Genomic DNA, 23554 nt, shown 5'->3' with positions numbered 1-23554 from the left:
CCACCCCCAGCTCCCTCAAATTTTGTTTTGAGGAAGGCAGAGCTGTCCAAAGCTCTGAGTGTTGGGTCAATCAGAACGTGTTTTGTATAGAACAAGTTACTGCCTGTAATTTAAAATGCCTTCAGGTTCTAAGAAAGCACTGCTGTGCTATCAGGGCATGGGAACAATGTTTTTAAAACACTCTGCAGCTTTCAACTTTCTGTGGTGTTTGTTTTTGTTTTCTGTAGACTCGAGATGATTTTCTTGGACAAGTGGATATTCCTCTTTATCAGTTACCGGTTTGTATTTTTTAAGACTATGAAAGGGAAGAAATATTTCTGTATGCACTCTATTAGTCATCTAAGGAAATTAACAATACTGATAATAAAGTGATTACATTTTCCTGCTCTGTGGTTCTTTGTTTTATTTTGTAGATCTGTTAAGGATTTTTCAGTGCTGATATTTAAAAGACAGTGTAGGTTACCATGTTTTTCAGTACTGGAGTGCTTTTAGCTTTTTCATAGATTTACAGTCTTAAAGATAAGAAGAGATTGTACTTATTGTCATGTCTTAAAATATTTCCTTTCAAGTCTATAAATTTATTTTTAATGTTCCTTATTTACATAAACAGATACAAAAGAGAGTAAGTGGGAAATAGAGCTAGTGTTGCTTTGGTCAATTTTTTTCTGTTTCTTTTATTCCTTTTGCAAAGCACATAATTAATTTTGAAGAAATATCACCAAGAATATTGAAATAAATAAGCTTTTTCATTTTCTTCTGAAGTCTCAAAACATTAACAGATACTAACAGATGTATTAGAAACTGTCTTAAAGACAGGATAGCAACCCTGGCAAACCCTTTCCAAGAGCAGGTGTTTCATTCTGTAATATACAGAGACACTGAAAGGTAATGCTTTTTTCTTGAACGGGATTATTGGTCTTATTGCTAAGATTAAGGCTGGTAGTGCTGTTATTGTACCTGAACCTGTAATTTAAGTTTTAAAATGTTATAAGGCCTTTAAAGGAATTAATCGTAAATGTCTGATAGTTTTGTTTAATTTCAAGTGCTTGATAAAGATATTTCTTTAAAAAAAATTCTTATTCCAGACAGAAAATCCAAGTATGGAGAGACCATATACATTTAAGGATTTTGTTCTTCATCCAAGAAGGTTAGTAAATAACATGTGGAAATTCTAACTTTCATATCTAAACAATGCTTTTATGTAATTAGTTGCAAATACGTAAATATTGTCTAAGTTTTTCTGTTTCCATCAAAGAAATTAGAGTAGCCATTTCTAAGATATTGATGTTCCACTAAAAAGCCAGTATTACTTTAATTACTTACTGTATTCAGAAGTCTGAAGCCTCAATGCCATTATAGAACTTAATTATTGTAGATTATAAGAAGTCAAGTTTGCATTGAAACCTTAAGAATAATCCTCTAGCTGTGCTTTTTCAGCTATTTTGTTTTACAAGTGCATGGTAAGATAATTTTATTTTCTCTTCTGCAGCCATAAATCAAGAGTTAAAGGCCACCTTAGATTAAAAATGACTTACTTACCTAAAACCAGTGGATCCGAAGAAGAAACCACAGAACAGGCTGAAGAATTAGAGGTGGGAAAAACGTGTTTATTGCTGAAGAATGAATGTTATGAATCACTAAGCTATAAATAGTGTTTTAGAAACAAACCAGTTAAACGTGATTGCTCATATCTTGCAGACAATTTAAAATGTTTTAAGTTTCTGTTGTAGGTACTGTTCAATGTTGTTTGACCCCAGACAGACACTAACATCTCTCTGGTTTTAGAATTTCAACTCCCTCCAATCCATAGGGATTTTTTGATCTTGCCTACCATATATATATAATCTTTGTAAGCACATCCAATGTAGATTAATGAATTTCTTTTCCAGACTTAATTCTATTCAGCATTACCACCTTTGCTGTAATTAAACTTTGTTACAGAAGGGTGTGTTCATCTGCCTCATGCATTTGCAGCATATGTGTGAAATGACAATATTTAAGCTTTTAATGTATTCTGTGAATGCTGTTTGTTTTCCTGGAATTAACAACTTCTGATACTAATATGTTTAAGGAACTTGAGGTAAAAATAAGATTTCTGCATGTGTAATATGCCCTGTCATTTTTTAGAAATAAACACACTAAAACCAGGGTCAAATTTACTGGCTTAAGATTGTAATGGAACTACACCTTAAAAGGGGGGGTAGCTTGATAAATTGAGATGTGTTTTTTCAACTTCTGTAATATTAAGGTAGCTATATTATGTTTCTCAGCCTGGGTGGATCATATTGGACCAACCAGAGGCTGCTAGCCAGCCACAACAGCAGCAGCAGGAATCTCCTCCACTGCCTGCAGGCTGGGAAGAAAGACAAGACATCCTTGGCAGGACCTACTATGTCAATCATGAATTCAGAAGAACACAGTGGAAAAGACCAACTGCACAGTATGTTTTTTAGACTGAAAATTCAAGTCTTATATTAGCTAGTGTAGTTCACCCTAGTTACACTGAAAGCAAGGAGAAATAAAAAGTGAACAGCTTGAAAATTAGTAGAGAGCTTTCCTTAGCTTAACTTTGAAGCCCACATACAGTGGTCACTGGCTGGTGGTCATTTTGCCTGTACTGTGCTCTGGAAGTATGTGTTCAAATAGAAACTGGTTGCAGTTGGAGAGATAACAACTATAGTAATGAAAAGTAAATAATTTTTCAGTTTTCAACCTGGTTTTTCCTTCCCATCAGGGACTTTGTTGAATTGTTTGCCTTATTTTATTCAGTTGGGGTTTTTTTTGTCCTGGAATGCCACCTGGTTCTTCAGCTTACACTTCACACTGAGATGGATGCTTATTCATTTTAAACAGTTTACATTAATTTATATAGTCCAGACTGTTTTCTTCTTCTTCTGCCAAAATGACTGTGATGTATGTTTTTGCTGTTAGCCTGGCTTACAGTTGAAAGATAAGCTATGGCTGCTGTTTGCTGACTTGGCTCACCCTGCCCACCAGGGACAGTGTGGCGGTCGCAGATCTTGGCAGTGTGCAGCTGGAGGCCCAGCACGTGTTCGCTCACCGGCGACAGATATCAGAGGATACAGAAAACGCAGACAACAGAGATTCCCCCGAGGTAAAAAAGTAAATCTCAAAAGGTTTCTGAAATGCAAGGGATTTTTTAATCTACTCAAAAAGCTTAACTACTTTTTAAAAATGTTTTCCCTTTATTTTCCTTTTAAAGAGCTGGGAAATTATAACTGAAGACGAGGCAACAATGTACAGCAGTCAGAACATTCAAATACCTCTCTCGCAAAGTAGTTGTGATATACAGACTCATCTTGCAGAAGAATTGAGTAACAGACTTACTACCTCTGGAAGTTCAGCTACTGGCCAGTCAACAGCCTACACTGTAAATTACTCTTCTCATTGTTGTAATGTAGAAATATCTACAATATTTTGCACAAAAGTCATACTACTGATAGAATTAGATCCACAAATACTTTATTTAGGAATTATATTTTTAATTTCATCTCAAATGCACAGACTTTAAGAATAGTCTTTTTGCTGTAGAATCCCATCTAAGCAAACATTTTATTCCTCTCTGCTTTGCTTATATGGATTTCTACCTGAGGTTAAAACAGATTTGTGTGAGCTATTTTTCAATCTGTAAATCTACCTCTTAGTCTTGTGTCGTAGAGTGTTGAGAACTACAAATGAAAAAAGCTGTATCCTGGAAGCTTATTTCTAAGGGAGTTGTACTATGTGAGTTACTTTTCCCACTAGAACATGTTTTAAGATAGACCATTTTTCATTGTGAAGATTGGGATAAGGTTTTGTGATTGGGTTGAGTAAACCTGCTGCTTCCATAGCAGCAAAAAATGGAGCTTGCTCACCCAGTTCCACAGCCCTTGTGCCAGTTGTGAAACTTGCCCGACCTCTGGGTGAGTCTGTTCAGCTTGCTAACCCAGCACAAAACTACTCTCTTTTCCCCAACTGTGCTTTTTTGCAGTTTGAGCAACTGAAACAGCATGCTAGGTTGTCTGACAAATGATACAGTGGCAAAGGGAAAACAGCAGGAGTATGTAGCCAGGGTGAAACTTGTCTTTTTGGTGCTAGCAAGCAATTAAATGAGCTCAGCTGTCCTGTGAAACCCGAGCTCCACAAACAGCCTTGTAACCTGAGATGTGACATGAGAAATCCACTGTCCATTGAGGAAAGCCTATAGAGGTGACCCAGGCCATCTAGTCTGTTAGATTTTGGTATTGAAATAATAATTAGTTTTTGTGATGTTAAGAATGCCCTTCCAAATGTAAATTTGGAATTGAAACAATTAGATAAACAATGTTTATCTAAGTTTGTACAAATGTATCACTAGTGTTGCTGGAAACAGACAAGTGAGAATAACAAGACTAAACTTGAGCTCTGCTATTCAGCATCCTGTGGATAGCAAGAAAACTGTTATTTCAGCTTTCTTGGGTGGCCTGAAAGAGGCAGATGTTCAAATTATTTGCAAGAGTCAACTAGAATGGCAGTCTTGCCTTCTTTCACCTGCATTGTACCTCCCACCCCTCAAAAAAAAAAATTTAGAAGTTCATCACGCTTTCTCTTTGAGTTACTCCAAAAGTATGTGGATAGGGAAAAATCCTTCAAATAGTCATGGAAATTCTGGGGCAAAATGAAGTACAGTTGCCTAATTGTAGGAAATGAGATCTAAATGTGGCTTTAGGCAGGAAGGTGGATACTTATGCAAAGTCCAGGGATTGAATTGCTCTTCTCAAACTGGATGTCTCAGACTCTCATATCTTTTCATTGTTGACTTAATCTACTCTCTGGAAAGTTGTGTTAGCTCTGTGTTGGTTAGTCTATCACAGACTTTACTGACCACACAAAACGTTCTGTACTGTAAACTCAATTGTATTGTAACTATTTGTAATTAATGTTTTACATGCCAAAACATCTATTGCTAGAGTTTTCTGAACTTTCAAAAGCCTCTGTCACCCTAAGATTATAATAGACTCTACGAACTTAATGTTTCTAGCTGTTAAAACAGGGGTTTGAAAAATACAATATTAAATCATGTTTCAGAACAAGTACAGCACTTTGTTCAGGGTGGAAACTGTAATAGCTTGAAGTATGATAACCATTGTTGACTGTTTGCTGCCATCCTTAAAGCTGCAGTAATAGCTAATGTGTCATTCCTCTCCACTTCTTCAAGAGCCATTCCAGCAGAAGAGGTAGTCTGCAAACATACAGACCTGAGGAGCAGCCTGCACATCCAGTGGTAAGTAATTTTTCAAAATACACAGGCTTTTAGCTGTGCTAGGTGCTGACATTTCAGATGAGATTTGGCCTTCCTTGCCCAGCCGCTGTCCTGACAAAATGGCAATTATGGGTCTAGTTCAGCTGTAAAGCTTTCATGTTTCAGCTTTGTTTAGCATTAGCTTGATACATAGCCTGTAGAAGGAAGTAGTCTTACCCTGATGATAGGAGCTTTGTTTTTCAAATGGTTTGCCTTATAAGTGTTTACTTCTAATTAAAAACTATACCACATTCCGTTATGGTTTCATGGTGACACTGCAAGCTGTGATCTCATAGCCAGAAGTACTAGGCTGAATCAGCCATGCCTAAACTAGATATATAAGTAAATCCTTTAACATGAGGAGTTTGAATTTTGTATAAACAAACAAAAATCTATTACTTCATACTATTCAGTAAGTACTTACATACTTCTTATCTATTTTATCCAGTTCATAAAAGTCATGAACCTTCTGGGATATAGTTTTGTTGTTTTAATTTGACAGAGGAAAGCCTTTTCACAGTAAGTTTCATAGTTTCCTTAATTGTTTTTCATCTGTTATCACTAATATTTAGTTACTGCCTACTTCATCTGGATTACCCCCAGGCTGGGAAGAACGACAAGATGAAAAAGGAAGGTCATATTATATAGATCACAATTCTAGAACCACTACCTGGATAAAACCAGTTGTACAGGTACTATCTGTCTTCAATTTACTGATGTTTGTGTTCATTGAACCTTTTCAATATCTCATGTAATAGAAGTGGAGAGATGGCTTTGAAACAGAACACGCAAAAGGCATAAACTGGTAAAGTACCGCATAAAATAACTGAGAGGCTGCACGGAGAGTTAGGAACAGTAACATTTATGGCAAGTCACTCTACTGTGAATGTACCAAGAAAACCTTCTGGAGAGTAGTAACTGACTGGGAAGGCTGGAAGGCTTCTGTAAACCTTTAGCATAATCAGTGATTGTTAGTCAATGTTGTTTTGATATTATGAAATCTGTGTACTGTCAGGCACTTGCTTTATGAAACTGCTTTTGTGAGTCAAAAATACAGGTTAATAGAAAAAACACATTGCTTTACAGGGCTTTGATTTGATAGGATGTTTTTTGGTCATTTACCATAGACTGCTGTGGAAACAAGTCAGGTGTCAGCTGCACAAAGTATTTCTATGGGAAGACAGCCACAAGCAACATCAAGTGATTCATCACAACAGTCTTCTCATCAGCAGCCTGAAATGGAGCAAGGATTTCTCCCTAAGGGCTGGGAAGTCCGACATGCACCCAATGGGAGACCATTCTTTATTGACCACAATACCAAAACCACAACATGGGTAATGGAAAACTGCTCTCATGAACTGAAATTCTAGTTCCTCTTGAATCAAAACTTTGCTGCTTTCAGCAAGCTTCTTTATCTTTCTTTAGTGCCAAGATAGCTGTGTCTGTCTGTTCAGGAGCATGGTCAGAGCATGATGCTAATAAAGCCAAGGTGGGGTGTTCAATTCCTATACAGGCCATGCACTTAAGAGTTGGACTCCATGATCCTTGTGGGTCCCTTCCAACCCAAAATATTCCGTGTGAGTCTGAGTGATATGTAATAAAAATGCCTGTCATAATACCTGTCATGAGTAGAAGATCATCAATTATACTTATTGTATTGGTACTTGAAAGTTTAGCTTGGAAGAAGGAAAACAGGAATCTGCTTTGCAGATGTGAAGCACCTCCTAAATGACATTGCAGCACTGTGGTAGCTTATAGGAGCTGTTAATAGAAATGAGTTCTGTAAACACACCTTCAACAGGAAGTCCATTGCCTTGAAGTTATCACAGGGCACAACAGAAATTTCTGTAAATGCTTAGAAAAGCAGACCAGGTGCAAGTACCATATGGATGAGGGAGCTGTACAGCTGCAGTTCCACAGAGGGGCACTGCACACCACTTGGCAGTGCTATTAGATGTGCTTAAGCATCTCAAGAGGAAGTCAATGTTACTGTCAGGTGAAAGGGAAGGAGAAATGCATTAAGTTGATTCAAAATGGGTATTCTTTTTTCCAGGTATATGAAAACTCATTTAACACAACCACCTTCATCCTAGCTCCCACAAAAAACCCCAGCCTATCAACCAAGCAACAAAAAGCCCCACCAAACCCAAAAAGCATAAGATGTGTCAGAAACTGTGTGGAAAGAGTAATTTGACTCAAATACACAAAAATTGAGTTGAATGGGGGATTTATATTTATATATATGTAAATAAAGTGAGATGTCATGAGATGATGATTGTAAATTACTGGAGCACTGAGAATCCACAAGGATTCCTCTGGCTGCAGAATATGCAACCATTACTAAGTTGGTACTAGGCATATTCTTTACAAAATCATTAGTAACAAAAAAAAAATTAAAAGCAAAACAAAACAGCAAAAGCATTTTAACATGCTGCTTGTTTTCTTTTCAAAGGAAGATCCAAGACTGAAAATTTCTGCTCATCCAAGGAGAAAGACTTCCCTAGACCCAGTAGACCTGGGCCCATTACCAGTAAGTAAACCATTCTGTACTTGTTTTGCAGATGAAACAATTTAACTATTTAAATTGGCATTATTGAAATTTGCACATGAGAAAATGCAGCCTGCTTTTTTCCTACAAAAAATACTCTGTTTTGAATTTCAGTGCTGACAGTAGATGGGGAGGAATGCCCACAACTGCAGATCATGTTGAGTTCTGTTCACATTGTATGATCAGAAATTTATAATAAAGATTTAATTCAAATGTTGCCTTTTTACAGCCAGGGTGGGAAGAGAGAACTCATACAGATGGAAGAATATTCTTCATAAACCACAGTATGTACAATGTAGTATTTTCCCCTGCTCATAATTTTATTTGTGAACATTATTTACATGAATGGAACTAATTAAGAAATGTCTTGCAGATACAAAGAGAACACAGTGGGAGGATCCTCGCCTGCAGAATGTGGCAATAACTGGTCCAGTAAGCTCTCCTGATGTTGTTTTTCGTATTTTTCAGAAATGTTATATGTTAATAGAATCCAAACAAAATCTTGTTATTTATCAGTTAGTTGGTCTAGAAAGTGAAACTTTCCAGGTATTTAAACAAAGCAGTTTTATTTCTTTTTAAAGACCGTTTCTGGGGAAATGGTCTTTAAATGCCAGAAGGAAAAAGCAGTTCCCATGGTAGTAAGAAAATTTCCTTATAGGCTGGGGAGAGGGCTTGAAGTGGTAAGAGAGTCTATTTCTTTTTTGTCCACACTAGCTCAATTCATGAAGTAAACTTGAGGAAAAAAGAAAAAAAAAAAGGAAAAAGGGTTAAAAAGGAATTAAATTAATTTTCAGCTGAAAAATAATTATCCTGCCTTGATACTTAATCTGAAGTGCAAAATTACCAGAACTAATTGCAAAGATGGTTTGCATTATAATTATAGATGGGTTTTAGTGTTCAGCTGATATTTGTGTTTATTAATAGCCTGCGTATGTAAACAACCTTCCCTGTCCATGGAAAATAGAGGTGTTTGCAGCCCGGTCTCTCATGATACAGCAGGGAAAGGCTACGCATTATGGACGTCACCAAAGGCATTTTGGTCACTTTGATCTGGGCCTCTCGGGGATCTCAGGCAGTTACATCAGCTAGTGGTGAAGTACAGGATGAATTCTGTGGATCCGATCTGAGCAGAGAAGTGCTTTTTGTTCCAGGTGTTTATAAATTGGAAGTCTGCCCTGGTACTCAGTAAAACATTTATTCCTGTTATCTCAGAATTTAAATGGGTTATCTGTGTTTCGTAAGACACACCAAGATTTTTTTCTTTTTTTCCCCCCCAAAGGCTGTGCCTTACTCCAGGGACTATAAGCGGAAGTACGAATTCTTCAGAAAGAAATTGAAGAAACAGGTTAGTAATCAGTAGGAATCCAGCAGGAGGTTATGAAATTTATGCCCCTAAACAAGGGAAAGCTTAGGTTACAGGGAAGGTAGACTTACTGTCTGATCACAAATACATTTGTGAAGCAGCAACTTGGTAACAATTAGCAAAACAATTTAATCTAACAGCAGGATTTGTGACTTTATGCACTGATGAGACTGCAGGCAATCTAATTGAAAAAGTAGAAATGCTCAAAGATTAAACAGTTGTGAACCTGAAAATAAGACTGGCAACAGAAAAGTTTGGAAAACACTGATCAAGCATAAAATAGCTTTTGAAACTCAGAATATGGAAAGTTCTCAGAACAGATTTTAGTCTGTCTGTGTAGAAGTCTCTACTGTTACCATGGTCAGGCTGGATGACTACAATAAATTGTTACAGCCTTAAAATCTGAAGTTTATGACTCTTGTTTCCAAACTCTAGTTTGAAGTGGCAGTGCCAGGTATATTTATAACATGTAGCATAAAAGACTGTAAATAGCATCTGGACAGCCAGATAACAATGAGTCTCTGCACTGCTTCAATCAAATTGTACATCCTTGGGAGGTATTTTACATATATAGTAATAACCTTTGGGTTTAGATCCATGCTTCACCTTTTACCTGCCAAGTCTGCCTATGTATTTTGAGCTGACATGTAAATTGCACACAATTATATGCACCTCATTTTTTGTGTTCCTAATCAAACAAGATTGGCATTCATTCAAATGTCAGTACCTTAATCTGAGAAGTGATAGAGAGCTCAGCCACACAATACAATTGTGGTAGTTTAAGAATTAAATACAACTGTAGATTTTGTCTTAAGTAAGAGAATGGGACACCTAGGCTCATAGAATATTGAACTAGAAGGTGAAATAAGTCAGGTAAAATGGTTCTAGGTAATTTTATGTGTCAACTAATCAAGTGTGTAATATGATAAATGTTCAGTGTCAGAAGAGACTCCATGCCTTGCTGCATGCAGAACTGCCCATATGCTGTTACTAGTAAGAACTTACTTTAGCTGTATTTTTGTAGCATGAAGCAGAAGTTAGTATCTGAAATTGTTTTTGTTAGTTAAATTGCAGGTAAATAGAGAGCCTCTTTTCAATCATATTGTGTTATGTTTTTATGTAAGGAAAGGGTTTCTATGCCCTCTTTGTCTATCTTCAGAATTTGCATATTCTGCAAAACTTTAAGATGCTGGGTTTTGTTTTATTATTCTGTGTTTTCATATTCTCTTTTTTAGAGTGATATTCCAAATAGGTTTGAAATGAAAATTCATCGCACAACAATCCTTGAAGATTCTTATAGAAGAATTATAGCTGTAAAGAGAGCAGATTTCCTTAAAGCAAGACTTTGGATTGAATTTGATGGTGAAAAAGGTTTAGACTATGGAGGAGTGGCCAGGGAATGGTTCTTCCTTCTCTCCAAAGAAATGTTTAATCCTTATTATGGATTGTTTGAATATTCAGCTACGTAAGTAATACTAGTCTGGAAGACATGAAAACTTAGGAAAAGCAGATCAATTGTATTTCTTATACCTTCTCTAAAAATGGGATTCCTGCCCCCCCTGCAACTCTATGGGAAGGTTTAGTTGATAATAACTGCAATAATCTGCACCTAGTTGTTTGACAGAAGAGTAATGTGGAGACAGTACTTATGGGGTTATTTTACAGCAGTCTAACATAAGCCATGTCATTTTTGCATGGACAAATGTGCTTGCAACCATCTCCTGTGTACAGAAGAGGCAGTATTTAACCAATAATGCAGAGAATGTTATTCTGACTACTTCAAAATTAATGGGAGTTAATCCCTTTTCTTTGGTATATCTCTAATTTACTAAAGTAGTTAATGGTGGTTGTTTCTGATATACTAGTAGTCTTCTATTGAATATTGTAGAATATTCAATAGAAGATAGATATCATCATGAAAAGCAATAACTGATTTAACTAGTGATGTCTTTCAGATCTTCAAATGTGAGACTGTTCCAATAGTACAACATTTTGTTTTTCTTTCTCTTCCCTGTTCCCTTCCTTCAACTTCAGAGATAACTATACTCTGCAGATCAATCCAAACTCTGGACTTTGCAATGAGGATCATCTCTCTTATTTCAAGTTCATAGGTCGTGTGGCTGGAATGGCTGTTTACCATGGCAAACTTTTGGATGGTTAGTATTTTTCTTATGTAATGTGATATTCAGATTAATATTGTGCCTGTTTTGAATCCTAAATTACATCTGTTCAATATATTTCTTCTTCTTTAAAGCCTTTTTTATTCGTCCTTTTTACAAGATGATGCTCCAAAAACCAATAACACTACACGATATGGAGTCTGTGGTATGTACTTTGCTTTATCATGTAGATAACTTTCATGTTAAATTATAATTTTTATGTATAAGAACTATAATATTAACTATTACATATATAACTATATGTTATATTATTAATATTATATATTGTGTATGTATCTTTAATGGCATTTTGAAGGTTGAAAATGCATGATTCAAAGATATTTTACGCCACATCTGTAAGTTGTGTAGGAATTAAAACTTCCAATGAAAATCGAAGCCCTAGACTCAGATTTAAGTCAGTTAAGCTGTATTGGAAATTTGAATCTAAACTTTCTGTGATTTTTCTTTAAATGTTTTAGACACAAATACCTTTAGGATCCTATCTTAACCTGCTTTTTAAATTAGTTTGTGTCTTTGATTATTAAAATTAATAATTTCAGGAGTGAAAATATTTGAGTGATACAATGTAACATTTTTTAAAGGAAAACATGTCCCTTAGACTTTTCTTGTTTGGTTGGTTCCCTGATAATGACTCTTATCTAGAATACTCATGGACAAAGTGATTTTTATTCTATCTTTTTAACCTGTTACTGGTTTTGCTGCCCTTCAAGATTACAGAATATAGGTCCTATCTGTTTCTGAGTAATAGATTTATAGATATGTCCTGATTTTTTTTTTGTTTTGGTTTGGTTTTTGTTCAGTACTCTAGAACGATGGAATGGTTTGGGTTGCAAGGCAGGGACACCTTTCACTATCCCAGGTTGCTCCAAGCCCTGTCCAACCTGGCCTTGAACACTTCCAGGGATGGGGCAGCCTGAGCTTTTCTGGGCAACTTGTGCCAGTGTCTCACCATAGTCACAGTGAAGAATTTCTTAATATCCAAGCTAAATCTACCCTCCTTCCGTTTAAAATCATTATCCCTCATCCTGTCACTACACTTCCTGATAAAAGGTCCCTCACCATCTGTTCTGTAGGCCCTGTATTGGTACTGGAAGGTGCTGTAAGGTCTCCCTGGAGCCTTCTCCAGGCTGAGCACCCTCAGCTCTCCCAGCCTGTCTCCAGAGCAGAGGTGCTCCAGCCCTTGTAGCACCTTAGTGGCCTCCTCTGGAGATGCTGTAGCAGCTCTGTGTTCTTATGCTGGGGGGCCCCAGAGCTGGGCACAGCTGACTAGGGAGACAAAATCACCTCCCTCAACCTTCTGCTCACACTGCTTTGGATGGAGCCCAGGATGTGGTTGGCTTTATCTTAATTTTCATTTCCTAAGGTTCTTTGTAGTAATGTCTGACATTAAAAGGAAAATAAACACAGGATGAGAGACAAGAGAAGAGTCCAAAAGATGTTACTTATATCTTACCACCATTTTGGTATGTGAGACATTTACATAGATTGCTGAGCCTTTGGGTTTCAAAGGTCTTCAGAGCTTTGTACAACTGCAGTGTCTCTGTATCCAGTACAGGATTACCCTAGGTAGCAGTGTTCACTGGGCTGTCATGGAACCTCTTGCAGTTTGTAAGGTGGCTACTCTATTTTGTGTTTACTATTTTGTAATTCTTTCTTAGGATAGTGAATATTACAATTCTCTGAGATGGATTCTTGAAAATGATCCAACAGAACTGGACCTCAGATTCATTGTCGATGAAGAACTTTTTGGTCAGGTTAGTAGGTTCATGTCAAGTAGAATAGACAAAACATGAACAAAAATGTTTGACCTGTGAAATTAGGGGATTTTATTTGTATGGTGTTAAGAAAATCCCTTTGCTCTCTCAACTGCTTTTCAGTCATGCCTTTCAGCCTGGCTGTGATAAAGGACTTGGAAATAAGCAGAGCTTTAAAAAATTGCTTGTGCTTTTTTGTTAAATACCACTTGCATTGAAATGTAGCTGTTGCTGTGAAGGCAACCAAGACTAAGACATCCATAGTCCCATTACTTGATCTGGAGTAGAGGCTGGGTTTATATGATTGGCTGGAAAGGATGAGCTCTTTTGAAAATTGCTGGAATCGCTGGGAGATTTCTTTTAAGATGTACTAAAAACCTGTAGAATAAACAAGTTTGTTATTGCTTACAAAGCTATTTAAAGTAAGTCATGTTAGAAATACCACAGGTCTTGAATAAAACTTCCAAATTACAGGTGCCAGCTAGATGTAAGGATAATAACCTTTGTGGTCTTGTGTAACACCAGTGATCCTAAGAAGAAGCAATGAAACTGTACATCCATGATAACTGAAAATGAGATATTTGTCTCCTGAGGTTCTAGTAGTACAAGTCACTTTGTAAGAGAGATGCATATTGATTCACTTACTGGGATCATTGCTGAAATGGTTTCTGTAATTGTTTTTCCTTGATATTTGGAAGGGGGGCTGGGTCATATGCAGTTAGTGAAGTCTGCCTGACTGAACTTGTGTGCAGTCTTGGGTGGTGTGTTGTAGCAGGTCAGAAAAAATTGAGGTTTCCCATTGCAGTCTAGCACCCTTCAGTAATACATCTTTTTTAAAAAAAGTACCACATTCTAACTGTTAGGTGACCTGTGGGACTTGATCTGTTTCTCGTAGTTCTCAGATTCTGCAGTCTTCAAGAGTTGTGTGAATTACCTAATATTAACATATGAATTCTGTTATATACCTTGTTTAAGACCTATTCTGTGCATTGCATTTAGACCCATCAACATGAACTGAAAAGTGGTGGATCAGAAATAGTTGTCACCAACAAGAACAAGAGAGACTACATTCAGTGAGTAGTGGCTGCTGTGTGCAATGTATCTCACTGGACTGGCCTCTAGTACAGGCACTCTGTTAGTTTTATTTACAAAAAGTAGTTGTTGCTTTGTATATAAATCACTTTTATTTTAAATGTGGTTTTGTTTGGTTTTTATTTTTTACAGTCTTGTAATTCAGTGGAGATTTGTGAGCAGAGTACAGAAACAAATGACAGCCTTTAAAGAGGTATAATTTTAATTACATAATAAGTTCTTCTAAGAGTTTTTGCATCTGATATTAAGTTTCTTTTGACATCCTGAAGATGCACAGATAATTTTGTTAAAGATACAAAAAAAGGCAGTGAAACTGTTTGTAGTATTATCTTTGAATTATTTCACAGTTAAAAATATTTTGGTATATTTTTACTGAGGTGTTCAATTCATAGTGAAAATTTTGCTTATTTCTCAATTCTGACTGGCAGCTTTAGCTGTGGAGCAAACTATTTAATGACCTCTACAGAAATTAAATTATTAAATTAATTAAATTACATTAGTTTGATTTAAGATAGGTCATTTACCCTTACTTGTATAAATTGTATTACATATATGATATTCAGACTTCCATACGCATCATTCAGTGTTGCGCAATAAAGATGTGAGTAGTCAGTTAAAAGAACTGTAACGAAACTGGGGACTACTGGTGTCCAAACATCTGTATTTGATATATGGCTTTGGCTCTCTTTACCAAAGCCTCTAAATATCCTTCTCCATGACTAAAAATGCTTAAATCATGTTGACTTGATTTTTACAAACTTTCCTCATCTTTCATAGGGCTTTTTTGAACTAATACCACAGGATCTGATTAAAATTTTTGATGAAAATGAGCTAGAGGTAAGTGTATCATGGAAAAAAAAACAAATTGTGTTGAAACTTAAGTTTACTGACTTAAACTTTGGTGTTGTTTGTTTGTTTGTTTATCTGTGTAGTTATTAATGTGTGGATTGGGAGATGTGGACGTGGCTGATTGGAAACTACACACAAAGTACAAAAACGGCTACAACATAAACCACCAAGTAATACAATGGTTCTGGAAGGTATCATGAAGTTCCAATATTTTCTTATTGAAAATGTTTTTCAAAAGCTGCTGCCTTTCTGCTATACTAGTTTATAGTTTGATTCATTAAAAGGTTAGGTAAATATTATTTGACCATTAAAATTCCTGAGAAAGTAAGAAAGCTAAAGGTGAGTTGCATGGTAAGAATGTATATTCAATACTGAGGCTTGCTTTTTCAAAAAAAGTCCGTGTCTGACTGGGGTTAAAAATATTTGTGTAGGTTTTCCTAGCATGGTTACACTAAAGAGGTGTTAAACTCTTCTGTTTAATAAATTACAGGAATTTGGCTTCTAGTTCATAACATCAAGAAACTTCAAAGAAAGTGGGGGGCCAACTCTTCAAGGGAGGCACTTTAACAGCCTGCTAGGCTGTAACCATACTCTTGTTACAGTGCCATTAAAAATTGTTGACTTCATAGCTTTAAGCAATAGGCAGAGAAGTAGACTCTGTGTCACTAAAAAAATGCATATGTGTATCAAAGATAATGATTTAGAGGTAGATACTGTGTTGCTTACTATGTGGCTAAGTTGTCTACTAGCTTAAAACCTTAATTTTAAAATAAATCTTTAATGGTAATCATTATCATACCATAGGCAGTCTTAATGATGGACTCTGAAAAGAGAATAAGATTACTTCAGTTTGTTACTGGCACATCACGTGTCCCCATGAATGGGTTTGCTGAGCTGTATGGTGAGTACTTAAGATTATCTTCACAATTAAGTAACAAAGAACCCGATACCAGCATTGTCTTGATGTTTGACTTCAGACATTGGCAAATTATTTTTCAAATGTTGTTTTAAAATTTAGTATGTACTGGCAGTTATAAGAAACAAAGTTAGAGAAGAGTCACTTATATCACATGTTCCCATGTTTTAGAAATGCTTTGTTTTAATTCTGGTTTTGGAAATTTTCAAATGGATAGGACTTCTCAAATGAATGTGGATTTTTAAAGTTCTCAAGAGCTGCAAAAATCCCTGTTTAACACATGATTGAGCTTGAAGAAAATTCTCAGTTATCCAAGATCTGATTACAAAGACATGCTGGCATCAGCAGTTAACTTCAGTTCCCCGACTGCTTTTATCTGCTCACAAGCCACGGTTGTACAGATGCAGTTGTTTGTAAGGATATACTCCAAAGGGGACCACTGAAATGACACGAGTTAAACATAAAGCCAGAAGAAAAAGTACTGAACCTACAATGCTGAGGCTGAAACAAGCAGATGACAGCAGGGAGCGAATTTCAATAGCAAAGCCAGAAAAGCCACTGTGGGCAGACTGCGGGCAAGCAGATAGAGCAGCCCACAAAGGGTGGGGATGCTTGGCTTAGGGGAAGTCTGTTCTCAGCTGCCATCAGCTATTAAGTTTTCTGCTAGATTACTTTATTAAGGCTAAAAGTACTTGGGATGCTGTGCAAATGACTGAATAGCCTAACTTGCCTCCTTGATTAAACATTTCCTTTCTTATAAACAAGACATTAATTTGTTTATAAAACAAAAGGATTGTGAACAAAACCACCCATCATGTGTTCCCATTTACCCATGTCTTCATTTTCATCTTAAATACTTGGTTTATTTTTTTCTGTTCCATCAGTAAATGAGTTGTGAGTTCCAGTGGGAAGGACAGTGTCTTCAGCAGGCTTGAGCCGTGTGTCTGCTGCTGCACCTGAACCTTGGCGTTGTTTTTGTTGCAGCACGTGCTCATCGCAGGGGAACCCAGTCAGAGTTCTGCTGCCTCAGGAGTTCTGCTTATTTGTCTAAGAACACTACTAGAGACAGAACTAAGAAGTGATACAGGGAAGAAACTGCTGAAGTTCTTGGCTTCCTTCTGCCCAGGGATTAGAATACTTGGGCAGTCTTCTGTAGTTGTATTCACTCGCTCGTTAATGAAAAATTCAACTAGCAGTTGTCTTGCACAGTGCAAGTTTTTTTCTCTTACAGTTATTTCTACTTTACTGTGGCCAGCATGGCATCCTTACTAAACCCCAGTAACAATTATATTTCCTGTACCTTGTCTTGAAAGAGCTGTAGGTGGGTTTTCAGTGTTTTGTGCTGGTCCGTGGCGCTTTGCTGCTGCCGGGCTGTTTCCTTCCCACGCCCGGTCTGCCGCCCTGGAGCCGCTTCCTAGCGGAGATCTCCCTCTCGTGGCACAGACAGGCATTTCTGCTCCTCTGCGAGTGCTCCGAGGCCGGGAGCAAACCCACCCGCGCTGGAAAACTAGGACACTGAACAGTCTCTGAAAAATAGTGACTTTTTTGTCTTTCTTTTTTTTAACGGTACAGTCTTCTCCCAGTTTAAGGAAACGGTTACAAAATGCCCTTTGCATCTACTTGCTGAGAATTGAGAAGTCCAGGAAACTTTGAGATATGACATGCTGTAAGGCAGTTGTTGAAGGACAGAGGGAGCTGGGGCTGCCCTTGCTAGCCAAAAAGTGTTCTCTCAGGTGCATAAGAACGTGCTGGAGAACACATATGATTTGCCCTGTTTTCAGTTACTCTACTTTGTTGTTGTGTAGGTAAAGCTGGACATTGAATACTTTCTACCTGGTTATATAACTTGGCATGTGGTGATAAACATGTATCCATTTTTACATGCAAAATTTATAACAGTATAAAATTGTCTTGCCCAGAAAATTTTCAATGCCAGTTACTACACATATGCATTTAGGTCTTAGGCTTCTGAGTTTAAGGTGTAAAAGTCTCTTGAAATTGAGGTATAGCAAGAAATGATTAAAATACAAGTGAATTGGGATTATTGACCATTACTGACAATAGTCTGTATTTTATTCATATAGATAGTTCCTTCTTAAGTCAGAACTGGATTGCAAAACCCCCAAATATGTAATAATTTTAATTTCTGATTCTAAAAGGATCTTATAATAGGTTGAAAATGGATGTGTTCTTTTCTGCAGGTTCAAATGGACCACAGTTGTTCACAGTTGAACAGTGGGGTACCCCTGAAAAACTGCCAAGAGCTCATACCTGGTGAGTATTTAATTCAGATAAATTATGACCTCTAGTAAGAGTGATAAAATGCTTAAGAGTTTTCATCTGTTTTTCAGCTTTAATCGCTTGGATTTGCCTCCATATGACTCGTTTGAAGATTTATGGGATAAACTTCTTCTAGCGATTGAAAACACTCAGGGTTTTGATGGGGTTGATTAAGACAAAGACATAAATTATATTGGTCCAGTGCTGCAATTTCATTTTAAAGGTTTACAAACAAATCTGAATTTTCCAGGGACTACCATTGTATTTAGTCACATGGCAATTGAATCTTCATAGTATCACATGTAAAATAACTAAGTATTAAAAATCACTAACTTTTGAAAATGTATTTTGTCATTTCCCTAGTTTTGTGTACTTTGCTAATACATGCAATATACACATTGGATCAGCCAGTGCCAAGTAAGTCAAAACCTAAAATATTTTATCAGTTGCCTCCTGTACAATATTTGAGACTGACCTGCAGTAAACTACTGAAGTAAAGCTGTGAAGAAATCTTTGCAGAGGATTTAAATTTGATTTGCTGCTTTAAGAACAACAACTGAAATTGTTAAACTGTTTTAGAAAAAACCCCAGCCAAACAAAAAAAACCAACAAACCTAACAAACTTCATGTATTACAATATCATAATCTGTGCTGCTTCAGGCTCTTTGCAACAGATCTGCCCAAAGCACCTTATAATTCAGCACATTAGATAAAACATTGGAGAGCATTTGTTTGCAGAACACTGACTTGCTGACATGGTTGTTAGACTTCTGTTTCTTCTGACTTGCTTTTGCTAAAACAGTGTAACAAACCCAAGATTTTTATACAAAACAGATAAGAAGCATAATTCTGAGCTTTAATGAGAAATTATATCCATTTTTTGTCTGAATTTGTATACCGATGTTGTTTTATTGAGTGTTCATCACTTTTTTTGATAAATTTGTAGCTGAACGATAATATTTTCAATTCAGCCTTTTGCAACAAATCAATCTTAAAGTGAAATTTGTATGGATATCACTCAGTATTTAGTTACTGATAGTTAGAGGCCTTTATTATCCATTCTTGCAGTATTGCACTACATAACAATAAAGAACATGTTTACAGGGTTTTCTGGGCCAAATTCAGCAGTCTGTTATGTGCAAGCTCCTCTAAACTGCTTGGAGGTTTTGCACATGTGATCAGGTGCAGAATTTGGTTCTGTGATATGTTTACAGGTTGCTAGTTTCTACAGCTGCATTTTTATATTTTTTTCTCCAGTGTTAGTCTAGAAACCAAATTTGTTAATACAGTATAACCAAAGTCATAACCAACAACATGCAATTTATCATATATCAACTTGTCATATATAAATATTAGTTTGATTTCTTTTGTAAATGTGGGTATTTTTTGTATTAATGTTAAGACTGTTTTTGAGCAAGTGCTGGTTAAAATGATTAGCAAAGTTGGTTCTGAAAGAAAAAAATTGGTTTGTATACCTGGCTTGCTCAAATTTTAACATTTTATTACCAATATGATCAGAGGAAATGACAGTACCCAGCTTTGGCCAGCAAATTTCTGTTTAGTCACAGTCTTTATAAATATGCAAGAAGGAAGTGTAGCACATCTCTCTCTGAAGATATGTAAATTATGTAACAAATGTTAATGGGTCTTAAGGGATATTTAAAATCCCACTTTGTTTTATCCTTTGACTAGGTCATTAGGACTGAGAGTATTACATGTAAATAAAGGTAACTTATACAAATTTCCCAAATCTATAAGCAGTTTTGTACAACGTGAATGATATATCAGTAAATCTGTATAGATTTGAATGTAGCAGGTTTTGTTGCATACTTTAAAGTATAAAATAAGGATCCTGAGAGCAGTAAATAAAAGTTTATTCTAATAAGTCGTGATTCAGTTCTTTGAAGTGCAAATGAGTAATCTTGAAATAGCAAGAATTTAGTAGTTTTTATACTCCTAGGTAGGCCACGGCAGTAGTTCCACCACAACATGCTGCTACTTTTGCAGAGCTGTGAAGATGCAGCAATGCTGTTTCCTGGTGTTCTGCTCCTGAGACGTGCAGCCTCGGAAAAACGCACACTGTGCTTTTATAGAAGCTCTAGGTCTCTGTCAGCCTTCAGTGCATGGCCGGCCTAGAGATGCTGAGGGGAGGCCCCTCAGCAACACTGCTGACCAGGTGAGGCAGGGCCAGGCTCCTCCTTGCTCTAGGAACCTTCCCAGCAGGGGCACAGCCAGCACAGCTGGATGGGGAGTGGAAGAGGGGCCCTGAAACCCTGCACCTGCAGCAGGGAGTGCCCAGCAGCACATCCTTTCTGTGAGCTTTAAACTAGGTTTGTGGGGGAGTGGTGATAGCAGCTTGTGCTTAAGTAAAGGAGAGGTTGGTGGTGCTGAGTACCATAGAACGGCCTAGGTGGGAAGGGAACCTGGAAGATCATCCAGTTCCAACCCCCCTCCCATTGGTAGGGACATCTTCCACTAGTCCAGGTTGCTGAAAGCCCCATCCAACCTGGCCTTGAACACCTCCAGGGATAGGGCAGTCACAGCTGCTTTGAGCAACGTGTTCCAGTGCCTCACCATCCTCACAGTAAAGTTTTTCCTAATATCTAATCTCAATCTACTCTCAATTTGAACCCATTCTCCCTTGTTCTGTCACTACATGCCTTGCCCCATCTATCCTGTAAGTTCCCTTTAGGTAGTGGAAGGCCACAATTAGGTCACCCTGAAGCCTTGTCTTTTCAAAAACAATCCCAATTCTCTCAGCCTTTCCTTAGAGTAGAGGTGCTCCAACCCTCTGGTCAGCTGGGGCAGGGTGATAGGAATGAGGCAGCCTTTGTGTAGGATGCCACAGGCTGAAGGGGGCCTGCCTTGTGTGCCTGAATACAGAGGCAGACAGGGAAAAGCCAGGAGGAGTAAAAGACATGGCTTGTATGGCTGGATGCAGGGAGAACTGTGGAGGGGGCAATGGGCTGATGCAGGCCCTTGTGGGAACATCCTGGTCAGGACTTGCCCTAGGCTGCTGTTTGTCATGAGGAAGGGGGCAGGGTGTTTTTTGTAGCTTCTCAAGAAATTCTAGAATTTTAAACCCTGGCTCTTAGGGGAGACAAAATTCCCTCACATCTGTGGGCAGGGCAGTGCAAAGGGAAGCAACCTGGGAGGCTTCTGTAGGGGGCCATGAGCAGCCAAACAATGGTGCAGTCTTGGGCAACCAGGGAGGTGCTCTTTGGGATCTGCTGCATGTCCCTTTGTACTTGTATTTTCTGCACATCAACCTCTGTATTCCCTGAAGCACATACACAGAGAGAGGGGGAAACTCCAGAGACGCTCCTATGAACAGCAATTTTTTTCACCAGAAACACAGTTCTGCATGTCAACTGCAGGCTTCTTACTGTGGCATTGCAGAGGAGAGGTTAACAGCTGCTTCCTTGTGAGCCAGCAACCAGCTCTGTCACACTGATTTCATTGCTCTTAACACCGAGCAGTGCCAGGTGAGGGGTAAGGAAGAAAAGCTTCTCACGCAGGTAAGAGCTAATATGCTGGGAAGAAAAGAGGATATAGGATTGTTTGGTAAGAGATTTTGTGCAGATCTGGTTAAGAATAGCATTGATCTGTGAAGAGACTCTCTGAGAGCTCATGAGAGATCTTGAGAAAGATGTACATTCTAAGGCAGAGGCTGGATCACAATGGGAGGGAGAGCATGACTGCAACAGGAATAGTTTTGCTTTCCTCAGCTTTAAAAACACCACACTGAAAATGCAGGGGAGTTTGTGCTTGCAGTTTTCTGGGCTGCTCCAAGCTGGAGAAAGCTGCAAGCAAAACAGTTCCCTGCATTGGTTGTGGCTTCTGCAGCTCAGTACTGATTCCAGGCATCTTGTATAGAACATGGGGTCTCCAGTGGAGGCTCTGCCCAGGATTTGGACTCTTGGCTGGGCTGGGAGTAGCTGCGGGGCCTCCCTGGGCACTGGAGATGGCTGGGCCAGGCCTCCCTGGGGGTTCACCCCGGCCCCCTGGGGTCACTGGGTGACAGGGCAGCACAGGGACATGAGCTGCTGGCACAGCAGGATGTGAGCTGCTGGCATGGGGGTTAGATGTGTTAGGATGGTGTGAAACCTCCGGGAAACTTTTCAGGAGCTGAACTTTCCTGGGAACTTAAACCATTCCTGTTGCATGTTTAATAAGGATGGTGGTGTTTATTTGTGTGTTAATTATTATATAGTAAAGGGTGTTTCTAAATAGATATTTATGATGCTTTTGAAGAAGTGAATTTATTTAGCCTAAAAAAGGTAAGTATATAGATTAACTAAGTATATAAAAGCACCTCAACAAAGACTTGCAGTGTAAACTGTTCCTAATTCAAAGGTCTGCTTAGGCTGCTGTGGGTGAGGCTTTCTTAGATTTTTCAGTCCATGTCACTAATTTGATTTGTGTTGATTTACCGGGTTTTGGTAAGAAATCATCTTTCTCTAAAATTTCTCCTTTACTCTGAAGGTAATTATGTCTGTGTAATTGCTGTGCAGTCTGGTGGCAGGGAAATGAGACTTTAGGCACGAACAAGACACATTCAACACTCACTTGGATGTTAGGGGCAGTGGGTTTTTCCCTTCAAAATTCATTTCTCTCAACAGGTTTTTAGGCTGAGTGGTACTTGTATCAAGTCTCTCACTTCTCTAGGTGGTGCAGGTGATTCTTCAGCATTCTGGCTGCATTATGAGGTAGAGCTCCAGGTTAAGAGGAAGTTAACAATTTCTATAGAAAGTGCCATTGAGTCTTCACTTAGTTTGAAGGACACATGACTTAAATTCTTTTTAATTACTATTAAAAATCACATCTGTGGCATATCAAACAAGTTTTTTTTTTTAATTAGAGATTAGATTGAGTACTAATGCATCAAACCTAGGCAAAATACATGAGTGTAAACTACTGATTTTCCTTCTTTATCCTATCTTTCTCTCTCTAACCTCACTATTTCATACATACACTTACTTTGTAAGCTATCCTAGTGCCTTGACATTTGATTTGTTTTGTAAATTCATAGCACAGTTTGGTGTTATTTCACTAATTGATGACATCTTTACAAAAATCTGCACGTGTCCTTGAAATCCACGGCTGCCTCTGGCATACTGTCAACGTGGAGCACGTCCTGGATCAGCAGAGACTTCTTTTTTTTTTTTTGTGTACTCTTTTCAGTGCAATTTCAGCATTACTTACCAAATACATGATACTCATCAATTCCCTAGGGTGGGAATTGCATCGTGGCAATGATGACATGCTAAAACATATGAAATACTCAAAAC

The 23554-nt window shown here is 37.8% G+C and overlaps 1 protein-coding gene across 5 annotated transcripts in view; it reads left to right on the top strand.

Moving 5' to 3' along the window:
* NEDD4 (NEDD4 E3 ubiquitin protein ligase) overlaps positions 1–20148 on the top strand; it is a 51697-nt gene extending 31549 nt beyond the window's left edge. For 3 of the 5 annotated variants that reach the window (XM_069025352.1, XM_069025354.1, XM_069025356.1), the window contains 24 exons: positions 228–278; positions 1086–1147; positions 1490–1592; positions 2271–2440; positions 2998–3115; positions 3224–3391; positions 5198–5263; positions 5854–5973; positions 6409–6615; positions 7734–7811; positions 8059–8113; positions 8203–8261; positions 9109–9174; positions 10428–10657; positions 11227–11348; positions 11447–11517; positions 13031–13126; positions 14126–14199; positions 14351–14411; positions 14996–15055; positions 15151–15258; positions 15872–15968; positions 18185–18257; positions 18335–20148. In XM_069025352.1, coding sequence (XP_068881453.1) covers positions 228–278; positions 1086–1147; positions 1490–1592; positions 2271–2440; positions 2998–3115; positions 3224–3391; positions 5198–5263; positions 5854–5973; positions 6409–6615; positions 7734–7811; positions 8059–8113; positions 8203–8261; positions 9109–9174; positions 10428–10657; positions 11227–11348; positions 11447–11517; positions 13031–13126; positions 14126–14199; positions 14351–14411; positions 14996–15055; positions 15151–15258; positions 15872–15968; positions 18185–18257; positions 18335–18437 — 2418 coding nt within the window. In that variant the 3' untranslated portion in view covers positions 18438–20148. The remainder of the gene's footprint in view (positions 1–227; positions 279–1085; positions 1148–1489; positions 1593–2270; positions 2441–2997; positions 3116–3223; positions 3392–5197; positions 5264–5853; positions 5974–6408; positions 6616–7733; positions 7812–8058; positions 8114–8202; positions 8262–9108; positions 9175–10427; positions 10658–11226; positions 11349–11446; positions 11518–13030; positions 13127–14125; positions 14200–14350; positions 14412–14995; positions 15056–15150; positions 15259–15871; positions 15969–18184; positions 18258–18334) is intronic. The other 2 variants (XM_069025355.1, XM_069025351.1) reach the window with 1 other exon arrangement.
* The last annotated feature ends 3406 nt before the right edge of the window (positions 20149–23554 follow it).

This window comes from Aphelocoma coerulescens, chromosome 10, assembly GCF_041296385.1.
Source record: "Aphelocoma coerulescens isolate FSJ_1873_10779 chromosome 10, UR_Acoe_1.0, whole genome shotgun sequence".
In the NCBI taxonomy this organism is placed as follows: domain Eukaryota; kingdom Metazoa; phylum Chordata; class Aves; order Passeriformes; family Corvidae; genus Aphelocoma; species Aphelocoma coerulescens.
Note: the sequence above shows the minus strand (reverse complement) of the source record. Positions and strands in the feature narration are given on the sequence as shown.